Source organism: Oncorhynchus mykiss, chromosome 15 (assembly GCF_013265735.2).
Source record: "Oncorhynchus mykiss isolate Arlee chromosome 15, USDA_OmykA_1.1, whole genome shotgun sequence".
NCBI classification, from domain to species: domain Eukaryota; kingdom Metazoa; phylum Chordata; class Actinopteri; order Salmoniformes; family Salmonidae; genus Oncorhynchus; species Oncorhynchus mykiss.
The window spans coordinates 62,416,383-62,435,079 of NC_048579.1; the positions used below are offsets into that span (position 1 = coordinate 62,416,383).

The 18,697-nt window shown below is 43.3% G+C and overlaps 1 protein-coding gene across 4 annotated transcripts in view; it reads left to right on the top strand.

The window, feature by feature from the left end:
* Window positions 1–18,697, top strand: part of LOC110490567 (ankyrin repeat and sterile alpha motif domain-containing protein 1B) — a 358,461-nt gene that overhangs the window by 185,111 nt on the left and 154,653 nt on the right. For all 4 annotated transcript variants that reach the window (XM_036944931.1, XM_036944932.1, XM_036944930.1 and 1 more), the window contains exon 12: window positions 2,247–2,400. In XM_036944931.1, the coding sequence (XP_036800826.1) occupies window positions 2,247–2,400 (154 nt within the window). The remainder of the gene's footprint in view (window positions 1–2,246; window positions 2,401–18,697) is intronic.

Genomic DNA, 18,697 nt, shown 5'->3' on the forward strand with positions numbered 1-18,697 from the left:
TTTGACCAGGGCACATGCATTAGGGCTCCAGTCAAAAGTAGAGCACTATATATAGGTAATAGGATGCCATTTGGGACACAGTCTCTCTTGAGTTCTTCATCTATCAGGAAATCCCAGTATAAAGGGTGTTGGCTGTAACTGATAAGGGTCACAATTCGCAGGGCCACAGTTTTTGTCTCAAGTTTTTTATGGAGTGTAATTACTTCTGATGACTGTAAGCATATTGACATGAAATGTTAACCCATACCATACTATTACTGTCTGAAACCACGTGTGACTTCACCGGCTGGTACTTTGTGTGTGCTAGAGTAATGTGACTCAAATTCAATGGACCTGCTGGTCTTTTGTGTATGTGTGCTTCACATGGTTGTGTGTGTCTGTGCATCACGTGTGTGTGGTTGTATGTGTGTGTGTGTGGTTGTGTGTCTGTGCATCACGTGTGTGTGGTTGTATGTCTGTGCAACACGTGGGTGTGTGAGAAAAGGAGCACACAGACTGAAGTTTTATATTAGCTACTGTAATACGACACATTGAGTAGTGAACGTGTGTGTGTGTGTGTGTGTGTGTGTGTGTGTGTGTGTGTGTGTGTGTGTATACACACGAGACAGATTATCTAGGGAGTGATCATTCAATCAAAGACGATGATTCATCTTCTCTGCATGCGCTCAGTGCGTGATTGATGACCCAGTGGTGTCTGGGTAATGTAGTAGAAACAGCTAACAGGAAGATGAATGGCTGTCGGAGTGAGACAATAAGGCGGAGAGGAGGAGGGAGTTGATAGGGTTCAGGGGAAATTAACACACCAGGGGTGAGTCATGGATAACGCCACGCCCCCATCGCCATGACGATCACACGGCAACCAAATATGGTGGGGTGACCCGGGTGATGTCGCAGTAATGATGATGGAGTGGTGCATTATGGGAAACAGGCATCTATTGCCCATGCGTCTCTGGTGAGAAATGTCTGTCTTTCCTGCACCCTCCATTGCTCACTTTTGTGTTTTCCTTTGGCATGGGTGCACATATGCCATTTAGACAGGGACATTTAGTTCCAAGGGTTTTTCTGTCAACCCGCTGGGTTTCAACCTTTTCATACTGTCACAGGAATAGAACAACATGAAACTGGTTGCACACAGGACATCAGCCATTTTGGCTCAGTTGCAATGGAGTCATGGAGGGACGATCTTATGGTTTCTTCTATTTTGACTTGAAGGGAGCAACACACAATTTTTCTCAGATACCACACTTGAGGCCGTCATGCTGTCTGGTTTTGCCCTATGTCATGTGACGGGCCAGAGGCCTCAGCGAGGGTGATGGTTATCTCCTCTCAGTAGTAGAGGGGGACCCTGGGATATGTGGTCTCCAGTCTTTCTACTATATCAACATCTGGTTACACAGGGTTATAAAGAAAGAGAGAAGAATAAAACATACTGTCACAGTTTTGCCTATTAGCTTATTTTTTTGTTGCTAAATATTGTCCATAGAGAGCCCTTGATTCTCTATGGAGTAGTAGGTCAGGGCGTGACTAGGGGGTGTTCTAGTATGTCTATTTCTATGTTGGTGCTAATATAGTTCCCAATTAGAGGCAGCTGTTTATCGTTGCCTCTGATTGGGGATCATATTTAGGTAGCCATTTCCCCACCTGGGTTTTGTGGGATATTGTTTGTGTTAAGTTGCCTGTGTGCACGGCATGACTTCACGTTTCGTTGTTTCTGTATTGTTTTGTTTGTTTCACGGAGATTAAAACTATGTGGAACTATACTCACGCTGCGCCTTGGTCCGCTCATTACGACGAACGTGACACTAAATCTGTGTATTTCTGTGTATTTTCTATGTATTTCCTCTCTGTCATTGCTTGTTTTGTTGTTGCAAATCAGTGTATTTCTGTGTATTTCTGTGTATTTCCTCTATCTGGTTGTGCCTGTGCTTATTAAATCAATTGCAGTACAATCAACTCCCTAGATTCAGCAGGGGAGCAGGCCTGAACAGTGTTTGAATGGAACCGTGTCCTTGAGGTGGATGAGTTATGATGATGGGTTGTTTGTGTGATCTGATGGTACCAAGGGCAGTAAACAAACACTGCTGATCCAATGTTCAAGGTTGTACATTGAACATTGGCCGTGCTTGTCAATGTACATACAAACAAATATTCTGTCGTTTCCACACGTGAAACTACCCACAACATTCTCACCATGTTCCTCCCTCTCTCACGCTCTCTCTCTTTCTCTCCCTCCCTCCCCATATCAGGACTCGAAGCGCTCGGCGGAGATCGTACCATCGCCCTCCCTTGACGTGTTCTTACCGGAGGATGAGGACAATCCGTATGAGTCCGTCACCACCGCCGTGACCCGCAAGCCCTGCTCGCTGGACATCGGCCTCTTCAACGCCTGCCCCCTCAACGGTAAGGACACACCCAGACCACCTGTTCAACAACCTCTGTATACTACATTCACCTCCGTCACCGTTGTCAGTACCCGCACTACTGTAGATTTTGAATATATACTACCGGTCACAAGTTTTAGAACACCTACTTATTCAAGGGTTCTTCTTTATTTGTACTATTTTCTGCATTGTAGAATAATAGTGAAGTGACATCAAAACTATGAAATAACACATGGAATCATATAGTCAACGAAAAAGTGTTAAACAAATCAAAATATTTTTTAGATTTTAGATTCTTCAAATAGCCACCCTTTGCCTTGATGACAGATGTGCACTCTTGGCATTTTCTCAACCAGCTTCATGAGGTAGTCACCTGGAATGCATTTCAATTAACAGGTGTGCCTTGGTAATTTGTGGAATTTCTTTACGTCTTAATGCGTTTGAGCCAATCAGGTGTGTCGTGACAAGGTAGGGTCGGTATACAGAAGTTAGCCCTGTTTGATATTATTGCAAGAACAGCTCAAATAAGCAAAGAGAAACGACAGTCCATCATTACTTTAAGACATGAAGGTCAGTCAATACGGAAAATGTCAAGAACTTTTAAAGTTTCTTCAAGTGCAGTCGCAAAAACCATCAAGCGCTATGATGAAACTGGCTCTCATGAGGACCGTCACAGGAAAGGAAGACACAGAGTTAACTCTGCTGCAGAGGATAAGTTCATTAGAGTTAACAGCCTCAGAAATTGCAGCCCAAATAAATGCTTCATAGAGTTCCGTTTGTGTAATTTCATATTTATGACTTCTTCACTATTATTCTACAATGTAGAAATAGTACAAATAAAGAAGAACCCTGGAATGAGTAGGTGTGTTCTAACGTTTGACCGGTACTGTATATAATGAAGTAATTACAGGAACAACGATGGTCATCTCCGTAACTACAGTCACCTCCGTTACCATCGGCCGCAGTTACCCCCGTCACCGCTGTCTGCACCGGCACAGCTATTGGATGTGAATAAAAGAGATCTGGACTGAGTGATGTGTCATATTGTAGGATATCTGGAGATCAAGATTAACCCAAACTGTCTCGCAGTCACCACTCAGCAGCGGGTCCACGTTGTCATTGATACCATATCCGCTCTGTCAGTGTGTGACCCGATGTTTGACGAGGGCATAGAACTCCGTTCAGTTCGAAGCCGTCGCAGCACAGTGCCCAGGGTTCTCATTTTACTCTCTACCAATGCCATGGTGGGCTACACCACGGGTTGTCCTGGCAACTGTGCCTCTACCACAGTAAAAAGGTGGTGAGTCAGCGGTGGGTTGTCATGGTACTGTGGTTGAATTAGTCGTGGTGAGAGTTAGGCTGTTTGTTTTTTGGATGTTGCTGTGTGATTGACTTCTAATGGGTGAAGGAAACCTACATGCCGTTGTATACATCTCTGGTGTGTGTGGAGCTTCTTCATGTCAGTCTACAAGGACAGTCGCTCCGAGTCACTCCTTCATACACACACAGACTTCAGAGGTGAGATTTCTCCAGGGGTCAGCTCAGGATAAGTGCTAACTAAACTAATCAGAGGAGGGCTGGGGGGAAACAGGGATTCCTGCATTTAGCCCAATCACGCAGATCTGTAATGAGACATGACTGTGAGCCACTCACACACTCTCTTTTCTGGAGAGAGAAAATAAACAAGAGACAGAGAGAGAGAGAGTGTGAGAGAGACATGGAGAGAAAGCGAGAGATGGAGCGACCGAAAGAGTGCGAGAGAGACATGGAACAAGAGAAGAGCCCAAATTGCAAGCGTATAAAGCAAATCAATATGTCTGGAATTCATTAGAGCTTTGATCAGCATGAAAATTCAAGCCTGATGCTACCTGAGCCTGATAAGCCATGCATTAAAGCCATTTTATGAGCCATACATGAATGCCATTTTATGAGCCATACATTAAATACATTTTATGAGCCATACATTAAAGCCATTTTATGAGCCATGCATTAAAGCCATTTTATGAGCCATGCATTAAAGCCATTTTATGAGCCATACATTAAAGCCATTTTATGAGCCATACATTAATGCCATTTTATGAGCCATACATTAAATACATTTTATGAGCCATACATTAAAGCCATTTTATGAGCCATGCATTAAAGCCATTTTATGAGCCATGCATTAAAGCCATTTTATGAGCCATACATTAAATACATTTTATGAACCATACATTAAAGCCATTTTATGAGCCATACATTAAAGCCATTTTATGAGCCATACATTAAAGCCATTTTATGAGCCATACATTAATGCCATTTTATGAGCCATGCATTAAAGCCATTTTATGAGCCATACATTAAATACATTTTATGAGCCATACATTAAAGCCATTTTATGAGCCATACATTAAATACATTTTATGAGCCATACATTAAAGCCATTTTATGAGCCATGCATTAAAGCCATTTTATGAGCCATACATTAAATACATGTTATGAACCATACATTAAAGCCATTTTATGAGCCATGCATTAAAGCCATTTTATGAGCCATGCATTAAAGCCATTTTATGAGCCATACATTAAAGCCATTTAATGAGCCATGCATTAAAGCCATTTTATGAGCCATACATTAAAGCCATTTTATGAGCCATGCATTAAAGCCATTTTATGAGCCATGCATTAAAGCCATTTTATGAGCCATGCATTAAAGCCATTTTATGAGCCATACATTAAATACATTTTATGAACCATACATTAAAGCCATTTTATGAGCCATACATTAAAGCCATTTTATGAGCCATACATTAAAGCCATTTTATGAGCCATACATTAATGCCATTTTATGAGCCATGCATTAAAGCCATTTTATGAGCCATACATTAAATACATTTTATGAGCCATACATTAAAGCCATTTTATGAGCCATACATTAAATACATTTTATGAGCCATACATTAAAGCCATTTTATGAGCCATGCATTAAAGCCATTTTATGAGCCATGCATTAAAGCCATTTTATGAGCCATACATTAAATACATTTTATGAACCATACATTAAAGCCATTTTATGAGCCATGCATTAAAGCCATTTTATGAGCCATGCATTAAAGCCATTTTATGAGCCATACATTAAAGCCATTTTATGAGCCATGCATTAAAGCCATTTTATGAGCCATACATTAAAGCCATTTTATGAGCCATGCATTAAAGCCATTTTATGAGCCATACATTAAAGCCATTTTATGAGCCATACATTAAAGCCATTTTATGAGCCATGCATTAAAGCCATTTTATGAGCCATACATTAAATACATTTTATGAACCATACATTAAAGCCATTTTATGAGCCATGCATTAAAGCCATTTTATGAGCCATACATTAAAGCCATTTTATGAGCCATACATTAAAGCCATTTTATGAGCCATACATTAAATACATTTTATGAACCCAAGCACCAAAAAACCTAAATTATTGTGCCGTTATCCAAGACATAGCCTATGATATACAGTATAGGCTACCGCACATTACCCACGACAGAAAAACAAAGTCCATAGATGTAGCTTGACTAGCTACAGTGCATTCGGAAAGTACTCAAACCCCTTGACTTTTTCCACATTTTGTTACGTTACAGCCTTATTCTAAAATGTATTACATTGAAAACCGTTTACAATTGAAAACAGCTTTTTAAAAATGTTTGCAAATGTATGAAACATAAAAAACAGAAATACCTTATTTACATGACTATTCAGACCCTTTGCTATGAGACTTGAAATTGAGCTCAGGTGCATCCTGTTTCCATTGATCATCCTTGAGATATTTCTTCAACTTGGAGTCCACCTGTGGTAAATTCAATTGATTGGACATGATTTGGAAAGGCGCACATCTGTCTATATAAGGTCCCACAGTTGACACTGCATGTCAGAGCAAAAAAAACAAGCCATGAGGTCAAAGGAATTGTCCGTAGAGCTCAGAGAAAGGATTGTGTTGAGGCACAGGTCTGGGGAAGGGTACCGAAAGATTTTCTGCAGCATTGAAGGTCCCCAAGAACACAGTGGCCTCCATCATTCTTAAATGGAAGAAGTTTTGAACCACCAATAATCTTCCTAGAGCTGGCCACTCGGCCAAACTGACCAATTGGGGGAGAAGGGCCTTGCTCAGGGAGGTCACCAAGAACCCGATGGTCACTCTGACAGAGCTCCAGAGATCCTCTGTGGAGATGGTTGTCCTTCTGGAAGGTTCTCCCATCTCTGCAGCACTCCACCAATCAGTCCTTTTTGGTAGAGTGGCCGGACCGAAGCCACTCCTCAGTAAAAGGCACATGCCAGCCCATTTGGAGAGTGGGAAATTATTATTATGAGAAATGATCTTGTCTGATGAAATCAAACTCTATTCCACATGTTGTTGTGTTACAGCCTGAATTCAAAATGTATTAAAAATATATTTTTTCACACACATCTACAATACCCCATAATGACAAAGTGAATATCTGATTTACATAAGTATTCACACCCCTGAGTCAATACTTTGTAGAAGCACCTTTGGCAGCGATTTAATTTAATCTTTATTCAACTAGGCAAGTCAGTTAAGAACAAATTCTTATTTACAATGACGGCCTACCCCAGCCAAACCCGGACAACGCTGGGCCACCCTATGGGACACCCAATCACGACCGGATGTGATGCAGCCTGGATTTGAACCAGGTACTGCAGTGATGCCTCTTGCACTGAGATGTTTTTATTTTTTTTATCTTTTATTTAACTAGGCAAGTCAGTTAAGAACAAATTCTTATTTTCAATGACGGCCTAGGAACAGTGGGTTAACTGCCTGTTTAGGGGCAGAACTACAGATTTGTACCTTGTCAGCTCGGGAGCCCGATTACAGCTGTGAGTCTTTCTGGTTAAGCCTGTAAGAGCTTTCCACACCTGGATTGCGCAATATTTACCTATTATTCTTTTCAACATTCTTCAAGCTCTGTCAAATTGGTTGTTGACCATTGCTAGGCAACCATTTTTAGATCTTGCCGTAGATTTTCGAACAGGATTATCTATTTTGGATGCAATTTGAATGGAATTGATGGATAGCGAGAGAGACTGTGAGAGAGTGCTCACATGCACTCTGATTTAAAGCAATGATATTTGAATGATAGGCTGTTTAAAACAAAACAATTATCTTTACAAATAAAATAATAAGGTGACCCCGAAATCCAGATGGAGATTTGTAAATTAGACACGCATTCAGTCTTTATATTACTGTAGCATAGACTGTTGCAGGAAATGTAGGCCTATCCGTCACAAGATAAAAAGTTACCATGATGAGATGAAACAGGCATTGTAAACTGCGCTCCGTACTGAGATGCGCTGTCTGTCCCCACCCTGAGCGTTGATGATTGATCATGCAGATAGCAGAGCGAAGGCTGTTGAGAAGCTAGATTTAGACATTGCATATCATTTAATAGTTCCATTTCATGTCATGCTGTTCATAAAAATAATGTATTATAATATACCGGTTTCTCGCAGTTATTTATCCTGGAAAAAGGGAGTGGAGTTTGGGAAGGAAATCTCAGTAAATCTCAGTAATCTGGTTCTCAGTATTCAACCCCAGCCCAGTCACATGCTGTCCTATGCTGTATAGTTAGCTGGCAGCGCAACAAGCAACAGCAGTTTTAAAGGAAAGATACCTGTCCTATGCTGTATAGTTAGCTGGCAGCGCAACAAGCAGCAGCAGTTTTAAAGGAAAGATACCTGTCCTATGCTGTATAGTTAGCTGGCAGCGCAACAAGCAGCAGCAGTTTTAAAGGACAGATACCTGTCCTATGCTGTATAGTTAGCTGGCAGCGCAACAAGCAGCAGCAGTTTTAAAGGAAAGATACCTGTCCTATGCTGTATAGTTAGCTGGCAGCGCAACAAGCAACAGCAGTTTTAAAGGAAAGATACCTGTCCTATGCTGTATAGTTAGCTGGCAGCGCAACAAGCAGCAGCAGTTTTAAAGGAAAGATACCTGTCCTATGCTGTATAGTTAGCTGGCAGCGCAACAAGCAGCAGCAGTTTTAAAGGACAGATACCTGTCCTATGCTGTAGTTAGCTGGCAGCGCAACAAGCAGCAGCAGTTTTAAAGGAAAGATACCTGTCCTATGCTGTATAGTTAGCTGGCAGCGCAACAAGCAGCAGCAGTTTTAAAGGACAGATACCTGTCCTATGCTGTAGTTAGCTGGCAGAAGCAGCAGCATATCTAAGGAGGCTCTAAACCTCTGTGGTCTTAATGAACAGAGAATACTTTTTACATCTCAAATCGACCTCCTTTACTGTCTGCTACTGCAGACCTACCTGGCTGGAGCATAGGGACTTAAGGACGACTTAGGGATGACATAGGGACTACTAACTTGTCCTCAGAGATGATGACTAAGTCAGTAGCATCCACCAAAAATAACTATGCTGTCTCACAGTATGCATTATGTCTTAGCCTTGCAGTTTCCCCTGTCAGTGTGTCTACTTAAATGTGCTCTTCAATCTCTCTCTCTCTCTCTCTCTCTCTCTCTCTCTCTCTCTCTCTCTCTCTCTCTCTCTCTCTCTCTCTCTCTCTCTCTCTCTCTCTCTCTCTCTCTCTCTCTCTCTCTCTCTCTCTCTCTCACAGTGTAAGATCACCTCAAATGACTCGTTCACAGCCACTGTGTCTCTGTGTGTGCTGCAGAAGCACATAGGCTACACATACTGCATAATGAAACCTCTTCAGCACAACAGGAAACGTCAATGGGGGGAAGACACAGCACAGTGGCAATCTGTTTCCATGCAGTTACATTTAGCAAACAGCTAGAATAGTAAGGGACTCTTATATAGTGTATAATCTAACAGCGTATAAAGGAGCCCACAGACAGGGATATTATGGGTCTTTTGAAAGCAGGGTGTCTTAATATAGTGACGATGAGGCTTCGAGGCCTGCAATCACGTACAGGGCAGGAGACCGACGGCTAGCTATCACCGCTAAGTGGTTAGCGGTAATGGCTATCGACTCCAAGGGTAAACACATGGGCTACTGCAGCCACACACACACACACACACACACACACACACACACACTCACCAAATATACGCAGACAGGCGTGCACACACATACACACCAGAAAATACTTCTTGACACACACAAACTTTCACTTTCAATTGACCCTCCCACAGCATCTACTCCTCCCTTCCTCCGATCCAATGCTTCCACTCCTCTCTGCTCCCCCCTCCTTTATCCTCCATCCCTTCTTTCCCTAAGGCTAAAGCCAAGATGTCGTTCTGTTCCAGTCCATTTCCCCCCGTGATGAAGCTCTGGAGGTGACATTTGGGTAATTGTGCTCAGACTAACCAACGACAACACGAAATAAGAAGCACAACTAACTCTCCAGGCTCTGCCATTAGAACAGTCACGCCCCATTGAGTATGGGCAAGGAGGGGTGGGGTGTGGGAGGAATTGTGAGGCATACACACATGTTACACACACACACACACACACTTTCACTCCTCCCTCCCTCCCACGCGCTGAGATTTTCCCCGCCACTTGTTGGCAGCCATTTTGTTTGAATCATTAAAGAGGAGTGGTGAACTGCTCATGAATATTCACATATAATTGACCAACCACCTGTGTTCATGCATACAGAGTCAACACCATATCTCTCTAGAGTCAGAGGCTGGGGTTGTGGAATACTACCAAGATGGATATTATTATCAGTATGGCAAGGCTGAACACAGTCAAATTATCATGAGACCAAACGGTAGGAGACAGATGGTACAATATGCTTTTCATATCAAGAGGGCAGACTAGGTTTGAACACAGCCTATACAATATTACTGTGCTAATAACAATGCTTCTACTGAGCAAGAAATATCAACTCAACCTTGAAGTACCTAAGGTATACTTGGATCGGAGTTGAAGGATTTATGACAGTCAGCTGGTTGAAAAAGTTGTTGTTAATTAGTGCAAGGCTGGAACAAAACCGTACACACCCTGTGGGTCTCCAGCAATTGTTCAATAATTTTTTTTTAAACATCAAAATTGTTGGGATGAAGTCTGCAAACTTTTAGCTCAAGGCTTATTCCTTCAGTGGCAGATCCTGGCTTGAAACATGTTTTGTTTACTAGGTGACTCACAAGAAAACTTCCAAATCTGTCTGAGAACCACTAATCTGTGATATGAAAAAGGCCAAGATAATAGCACATCTCTGAAATGGTTTTAGATTGCTCTGGTGCGGTATCACTAGGGCAAGATAGCACATCTCTGAAATGGTTTTAGATTGCTCTGGTGCGGTATCAGTAGGGCAAGGTAGCATATCTCTGAAATGGTTTTAGATTGCTCTGATAGTGCTATCGAGCTGAAAGTTGTGAAAGTTCTGGGCCTATTGATCCACAGACAGCTGAACATCAAATGACTAGAATCACCCCCTCCAAATTATGGGCTGTTAGAATTGCACATGATTTCATGTTCGTAAACACTCTTTCAGATCTGAGAACTTTCATATGTTAAAGTTCAAGTGTGGACACCGATAAAGACAGAGAAAAGAGTGCGTGTGTGTGTGCGTGTGCGTTTTGTCAGGTGCCCAGTTGTGGTGCAAGCTTTTGTTTTGCTGTGTCGTGTCAAGCTGTGTTAGGATAGTTCCAGAGAGAGGGGATTTTGCTCTCTGGAAGCCCAGTTTGGATGCTCTTTCCCTGGGTGTGAAGTATCTGTGCTCCCAATCTCCTCCTGTCCGGTTGGAGGTTCTCAAGCCTATTCTCTGTGTGTGTGTACACTATAGCTGTTTCAAAGTAGCATGTTGTTTTGTTGCACATTCGACACTAAAGGACAATCCTGTATGAGATGTAGCGTTGAGAGGCAGACCTGTAATTGGTGCATTCTGCGACATGATAGTGGGAGCTTAACTGTAATTGGTTAATGGGGTATGGCATTGGGAGCATGTGAGCTGTACAGCTACACACACAAACACGTGCATAAACCCAAACACACACATACTGTACATACACACACACCCTATATAGCCCCAGGATAATATCCCATCAGTACATACTGTACACACACACACACCCTATATAGCCCCAGGATAATATCCCATCAGTACATACTGTACACACACACACCCTATATAGCCCCAGGATAATATCCCATCAGTACATACTGTACACACACACACACCCTATATAGCCCCAGGATAATATCCCACCAGTACATACTGTACACACACACACCCTATATAGCCCCAGGATAATATCCCACCAGTACATACTGTACACACACACACACCCTATATAGCCCCAGGATAATATCCCACCAGTACATACTGTACATACATACACACCCTATATAGCCCCAGGATAATATCCCATCAGTACATACTGTACACACACACACACCCTATATAGCCCCAGGATAATATCCCACCAGTACATACTGTACACACACACACCCTATATAGCCCCAGGATAATATCCCACCAGTACATACTGTACACACACACACCCTATATAGCCCCAGGATAATATCCCATCAGTACATACTGTACACACACACACACCCTATATAGCCCCAGGATAATATCCCATCAGTACATACTGTACACACACACACCCTATATAGCCCCAGGATAATATCCCACCAGTACATACTGTACACACACACACCCTATATAGCCCCAGGATAACATCCCACCAGTACATACTGTACACACACACACCCTATATAGCCCCAGGATAATATCCCACCAGTACATACTGTACATACATACACACCCTATATAGCCCCGGGATAATATCCCACCAGTACATACTGTACACACACACACCCTATATAGCCCCAGGATAACATCCCACCAGTACATACTGTACACACACACACCCTATATAGCCCCAGGATAATATCCCACCAGTACATACTGTACATACATACACACCCTATATAGCCCCAGGATAATATCCCACCAGTACATACTGTACACACACACACCCTATATAGCCCCAGGATAACATCCCACCAGTACATACTGTACATACATACACACCCTATATAGCCCCAGGATAATATCCCACCAGTACATACTGTACACACACACACACCCTATATAGCCCCAGGATAACATCCCACCAGTACATACTGTACACACACACACCCTATATAGCCCCAGGATAATATCCCACCAGTACATACTGTACACACACACACCCTATATAGCCCCAGGATAATATCCCATCAGTACATACTGTACACACACACACACCCTATATAGCCCCAGGATAATATCCCATCAGTACATACTGTACACACACACACCCTATATAGCCCCAGGATAATATCCCACCAGTACATACTGTACACACACACACCCTATATAGCCCCAGGATAACATCCCACCAGTACATACTGTACACACACACACCCTATATAGCCCCAGGATAATATCCCACCAGTACATACTGTACATACATACACACCCTATATAGCCCCGGGATAATATCCCACCAGTACATACTGTACACACACACACACCCTATATAGCCCCAGGATAACATCCCACCAGTACATACTGTACACACACACACCCTATATAGCCCCAGGATAATATCCCACCAGTACATACTGTACATACATACACACCCTATATAGCCCCAGGATAATATCCCACCAGTACATACTGTACACACACACACCCTATATAGCCCCAGGATAACATCCCACCAGTACATACTGTACATACATACACACCCTATATAGCCCCAGGATAATATCCCACCAGTACATACTGTACACACACACACACCCTATATAGCCCCAGGATAACATCCCACCAGTACATACTGTACACACACACACCCTATATAGCCCCAGGATAATATCCCACCAGTACATACTGTACACACACACACCCTATATAGCCCCAGGATAACATCCCACCAGTACATACTGTACACACACACACCCTATATAGCCCCAGGATAACATCCCACCAGTACATACTGTACACACACACACCCTATATAGCCCCAGGATAATATCCCACCAGTACATACTGTACATACACACACACCCTATATAGCCCCAGGATAATATCCCATCAGTACATACTGTACACACACACACCCTATATAGCCCCAGGATAACATCCCATCAGTACATACTGTACACACACACACCCTATATAGCCCCAGGATAACATCCCACCAGTACATACTGTACACACACACACCCTATATAGCCCCAGGATAATATCCCACCAGTACATACTGTACATACACACACACCCTATATAGCCCCAGGATAACATCCCACCAGTACATACTGTACAGCAGGGATCATCCACTAGATTCAGCCGCGGGCATATTTTTTCTTGAGTGGATGGTCGGGGGGCCGGAACATAATTATAAATCATTTGTAGACTGCAAGAAGCCCAAACAGATATAATATTTGACTAAAACATAATCATTTCAAAACTTGATTATATTTGTATACAATCACATATCTACCTATAATGCGTGAGAATACTTTGAAATATATTTCCTAAATTACAATCACTATGAGCTGATTTGCTGGTCTTTTTACAGACTTATGTTTAACAAGTTTTATTTTGCTCAAAAATCTTAGGGTGCGGGACGGGGGGCAAATAAAATCACACGCGGCCAAATTCGGCCTGCTGGCCGCCAGTTGGGGAACCCTGCTGTACTGCATGCCTGCATTAACTAGCTGTACAGCTGGTCTGGCCTATTAACACAGACCGGTCTGTCTGTGCTGCTAACACACAGACTGTCTTTGCAACACACACACCCTCTCACCAATCATCAGTGCTGACAGGCTTATTTACTCTACAGGAAAATACCATATCGTTCTATATTTATACCTCTGATCGCCTCTCTCTCTCTTGATCTCTCTCCTTCTTTCTATTTCTCTATCTATCTCTGTCTTGCTGTCTCTCTCTGTCTCCCCCTTTCTCTCTCTCTCTACCTACCTTCTCTCTCTCATACAAACACTTTCTTCCTCCCTCTCCTCTCTGAGAGATACAGCAATCTTATATAGCCCGCTCTTCCTCTACCTCTCGCTACATCTCCCATCAACTCCCTCCCTCCCTCACTGTCTTTGTGACACACACACACCCTCACGTCAATCATCAGTGCTGACAGGCTTATTTACTCTACAAGAAAATAGAAAATACCATATCTGTTTATATTTATCCCTCCGATCGCCCCCTCCCCTCTCTCTCTCTGTCGCTCTGTCTCTTTATCTCTGTCTCTCTACCTATCTTCTCATACAAACACTTTCTTCCTCCCAGATAGGTTTGGATGGTATACTGTATGTACCAGGTGTATTCAACACTTACCATACGAGGTCCAGAACCTACTGGTTTTCTGTTCAATCTGATTAATTAATTGCACCTACCTGGTGTCCCTGTTCTACATCAGTCCCTGATTAGAAAAAACGCAGTGGAACTGGCTTCGATGTCCAGATGTGAGTTTTTCTATACCGTCAATACTATTGAAACAATTTCTTATATATTTTTTTATACATTTCAATATAAACTCAGAAAAAAAAGAAACGCCCCTTTTTCAGGACCCTGTCTTTCAAAAATAATTTGTGAGGAGGAGCTGCACTGCAGTACTTAATGCAGCTGGTGGCCACACCAGATACTGACTGTTACTTTTTTATTTTGACCCCCCTTTGTTCAGGGACACATTATTCAACTTCTGTTAGTCACATGTCTGTGGAACTTGTTCAGCTTATGTCTGTTGTTGATTCTTGTTATGTTCATACAAATATTTACACATGTTAAGTTTGCTGAAAATAAACAGTTGACAGTGAGAGGACGTTTCTTTATTTGCTGAGTTTATATTTTAGCAATAAGCATTTCACTACACCCGCAAAACAAATGCTAAATATGTGTATGCGACCAATAAAATTTGATTTGATGTTATATATTTGTCGCTACTTTTTAAGTAAATGCCTGCAGTCAGCCTGTGTAGTACGTTAGGACATGGCTCTCCAACCCTGTTGATGGAGCGCTGCCCTCCTGTTGGTTTTCGCTCCAACCCCAGTTGTAACTGACCTGATTCAGGTATCAATCAGCTCATTATTATATGCTCTAGATTAGAGTTGGAATTAAAACCTACAGGACGGTATCTCTACAGGACCAGGGTTGGAGTTAAAAACCTACAGGAGGGTAGCTCTACAGGACCAGGGTTGGAGTTAAAACCTACAGGACGGTAGCTCTACAGGACCAGGGTTGGAGTTGAAACCTACAGGACGGTAGCTCTACAGGACCAGGGTTGGAGTTAAAACCTACAGGACGGTAGCTCTACCGGACCAGGGTTGGAGTTAAAACCTACAGGACGGTAGCTCTACAGGACCAGGGTTGGAGTTAAAACCTACAGGACGGTAGCTCTACAGGACCAGGGTTGGAGTTAAAACCTACAGGACGGTAGCTCTACAGGACCAGGGTTGGAGTTAAAACCTACAGGACGGTAGCTCTACAGGACCAGGGTTGGAGTTAAAACCTACAGGAGGGTAGCTCTACAGGACCAGGGTTGGAGTTAAAACCTACAGGACGGTAGCTCTACAGGACCAGGGTTGGAGTTAAAACCTACAGGACGGTAGCTCTACAGGACCAGGGTTGGAGTTAAAACCTACAGGACGGTAGCTCTACCGGACCAGGGTTGGAGTTAAAACCTACAGGACGGTAGCTCTACAGGACCAGGGTTGGAGTTAAAACCTACAGGACGGTAGCTCTACAGGACCAGGGTTGGAGTTAAAACCTACAGAACGGTAGCTCTACAGGACCAGGGTTGGAGTTAAAACCTACAGGACGGTAGCTCTACAGGACCAGGGTTGGAGTTAAAACCTTCAGGACGGTAGCTCTACAGGACCAGGGTTGGAGTTAAAACCTACAGGACGGTAGCTCTCCAGGAACAGGGTTGGAGTTAAAACCTACAGGACGGTAGCTCTACAGGACCAGGGTTGGAGTTAAAACCTACAGGACTGTAGCTCTACAGGACCAGGGTTGGAGTTAAAACCTACAGGACGGTAGCTCTACAGGACCAGGGTTGGAATTAAAACCTACAGGACGGTATCTCTACAGGACCAGGGTTGGAGTTAAAACCTACAGGACTGTAGCTCTACAGGACCAGGGTTGGAGTTAAAACCTACAGGACGGTAGCTCTACAGGACCAGGGTTGGAGTTAAAACCTACAGGACGGTAGCTCTACAGGACCAGGGTTGGAGTTAAAAACCTACAGGACGGTAGCTCTACAGGACCAGGGTTGGAGTTAAAACCTACAGGACGGTAGCTCTACAGGACCAGGGTTGGAGTTGAAACCTACAGGACGGTAGCTCTACAGGACCAGGGTTGGAGTTAAAACCTACAGGACGGTAGCTCTACCGGACCAGGGTTGGAGTTAAAACCTACAGGACGGTAGCTCTACAGGACCAGGGTTGGAGTTAAAACCTACAGGACGGTAGCTCTACAGGACCAGGGTTGGAGTTAAAACCTACAGGACGGTAGCTCTACAGGACCAGGGTTGGAGTTAAAACCTACAGGACGGTAGCTCTACAGGACCAGGGTTGGAGTTAAAACCTACAGGAGGGTAGCTCTACAGGACCAGGGTTGGAGTTAAAACCTACAGGACGGTAGCTCTACAGGACCAGGGTTGGAGTTAAAACCTACAGGACGGTAGCTCTACAGGACCAGGGTTGGAGTTAAAACCTACAGGACGGTAGCTCTACCGGACCAGGGTTGGAGTTAAAACCTACAGGACGGTAGCTCTACAGGACCAGGGTTGGAGTTAAAACCTACAGGACGGTAGCTCTACAGGACCAGGGTTGGAGTTAAAACCTACAGAACGGTAGCTCTACAGGACCAGGGTTGGAGTTAAAACCTACAGGACGGTAGCTCTACAGGACCAGGGTTGGAGTTAAAACCTTCAGGACGGTAGCTCTACAGGACCAGGGTTGGAGTTAAAACCTACAGGACGGTAGCTCTCCAGGAACAGGGTTGGAGTTAAAACCTACAGGACGGTAGCTCTACAGGACCAGGGTTGGAGTTAAAACCTACAGGACTGTAGCTCTACAGGACCAGGGTTGGAGTTAAAACCTACAGGACGGTAGCTCTACAGGACCAGGGTTGGAATTAAAACCTACAGGACGGTATCTCTACAGGACCAGGGTTGGAGTTAAAACCTACAGGACTGTAGCTCTACAGGACCAGGGTTGGAGTTAAAACCTACAGGACGGTAGCTCTACAGGACCAGGGTTGGAGTTAAAACCTACAGGACGGTAGCTCTACAGGACCAGGGTTGGAGTTAAAAACCTACAGGACGGTAGCTCTACAGGACCAGGGTTGGAGTTAAAACCTACAGGACGGTAGGTCTACAGGACCAGGGTTGGAGTTAAAACCTACAGGACGGTAGCTCTACAGGACCAGTCAAAGGTTTGGACACACCTACTCATTCAAGGGTTCTTCTTTATTTGGACTATTTTCTACATTGTAGAATAATAGTGAAGACATCAGCACTATCAAATAACACATATGGAATCATGTAGTAATCAACGAAGTGTTTAAAACAAATCCAAATATATTTTAGATTCTTCAAAGTAGCCACCCTTTGCCTTAATGACAGCTTTGCACACATGATTCCATGATTTGATGTCTTCACTATTATTCTAAAATGTAGAACATTGTAAGATTAAAGAAAAACCCTGGAAGGAGCAGTTTGTGTCCAAACTTTTGACAGGTACTGTATACATTTTTTTTCTAATAACTTTTCATTGGAAAGGCAGAGAAGTGTTTTTATCAAAAGCAATCACTTTTGCATGGGAAAACACAGAATGCTACTAATTACTACAGGTACTTAATTAGGCCACATTTTTGTTTTGACTCCCGGGAGATAACGTGTCCTCCTGGTCCTCTTGAGAAGGATACCTCTGTGTGATTCCCCATGTCTGTGTCAAGGTCTAATTGGACAAATATTTGAGCGTCTGTACGTTTGTGTAGCACGACAAGGACTGACGGATAGACTACACATGCACGGACACACATACACACACACTTGTGGGAGTGTGTGTACGTCTCTCTTGTTGACTGCTGATTGAAATGGATGGTTTTTCCCTTTAATGTGGGTGAGAAATTAGATTCTGTCCACCCTCTGCACTCGTTTCCACTCCCTCTCTTTCCTCTCCTACCTCTCTTTCCTCTCCTCTCTCTCTGTTTCTTATTTTCTCCCTAACTGATCACACACTGGGGAAATCAACTCTGACCTCTGAGTCCTCATCAGGCCGCTCTTTCCTCTCTCACTCCTTCAGGTGTGTGTGTGTGTGTGAGAGACAGTTA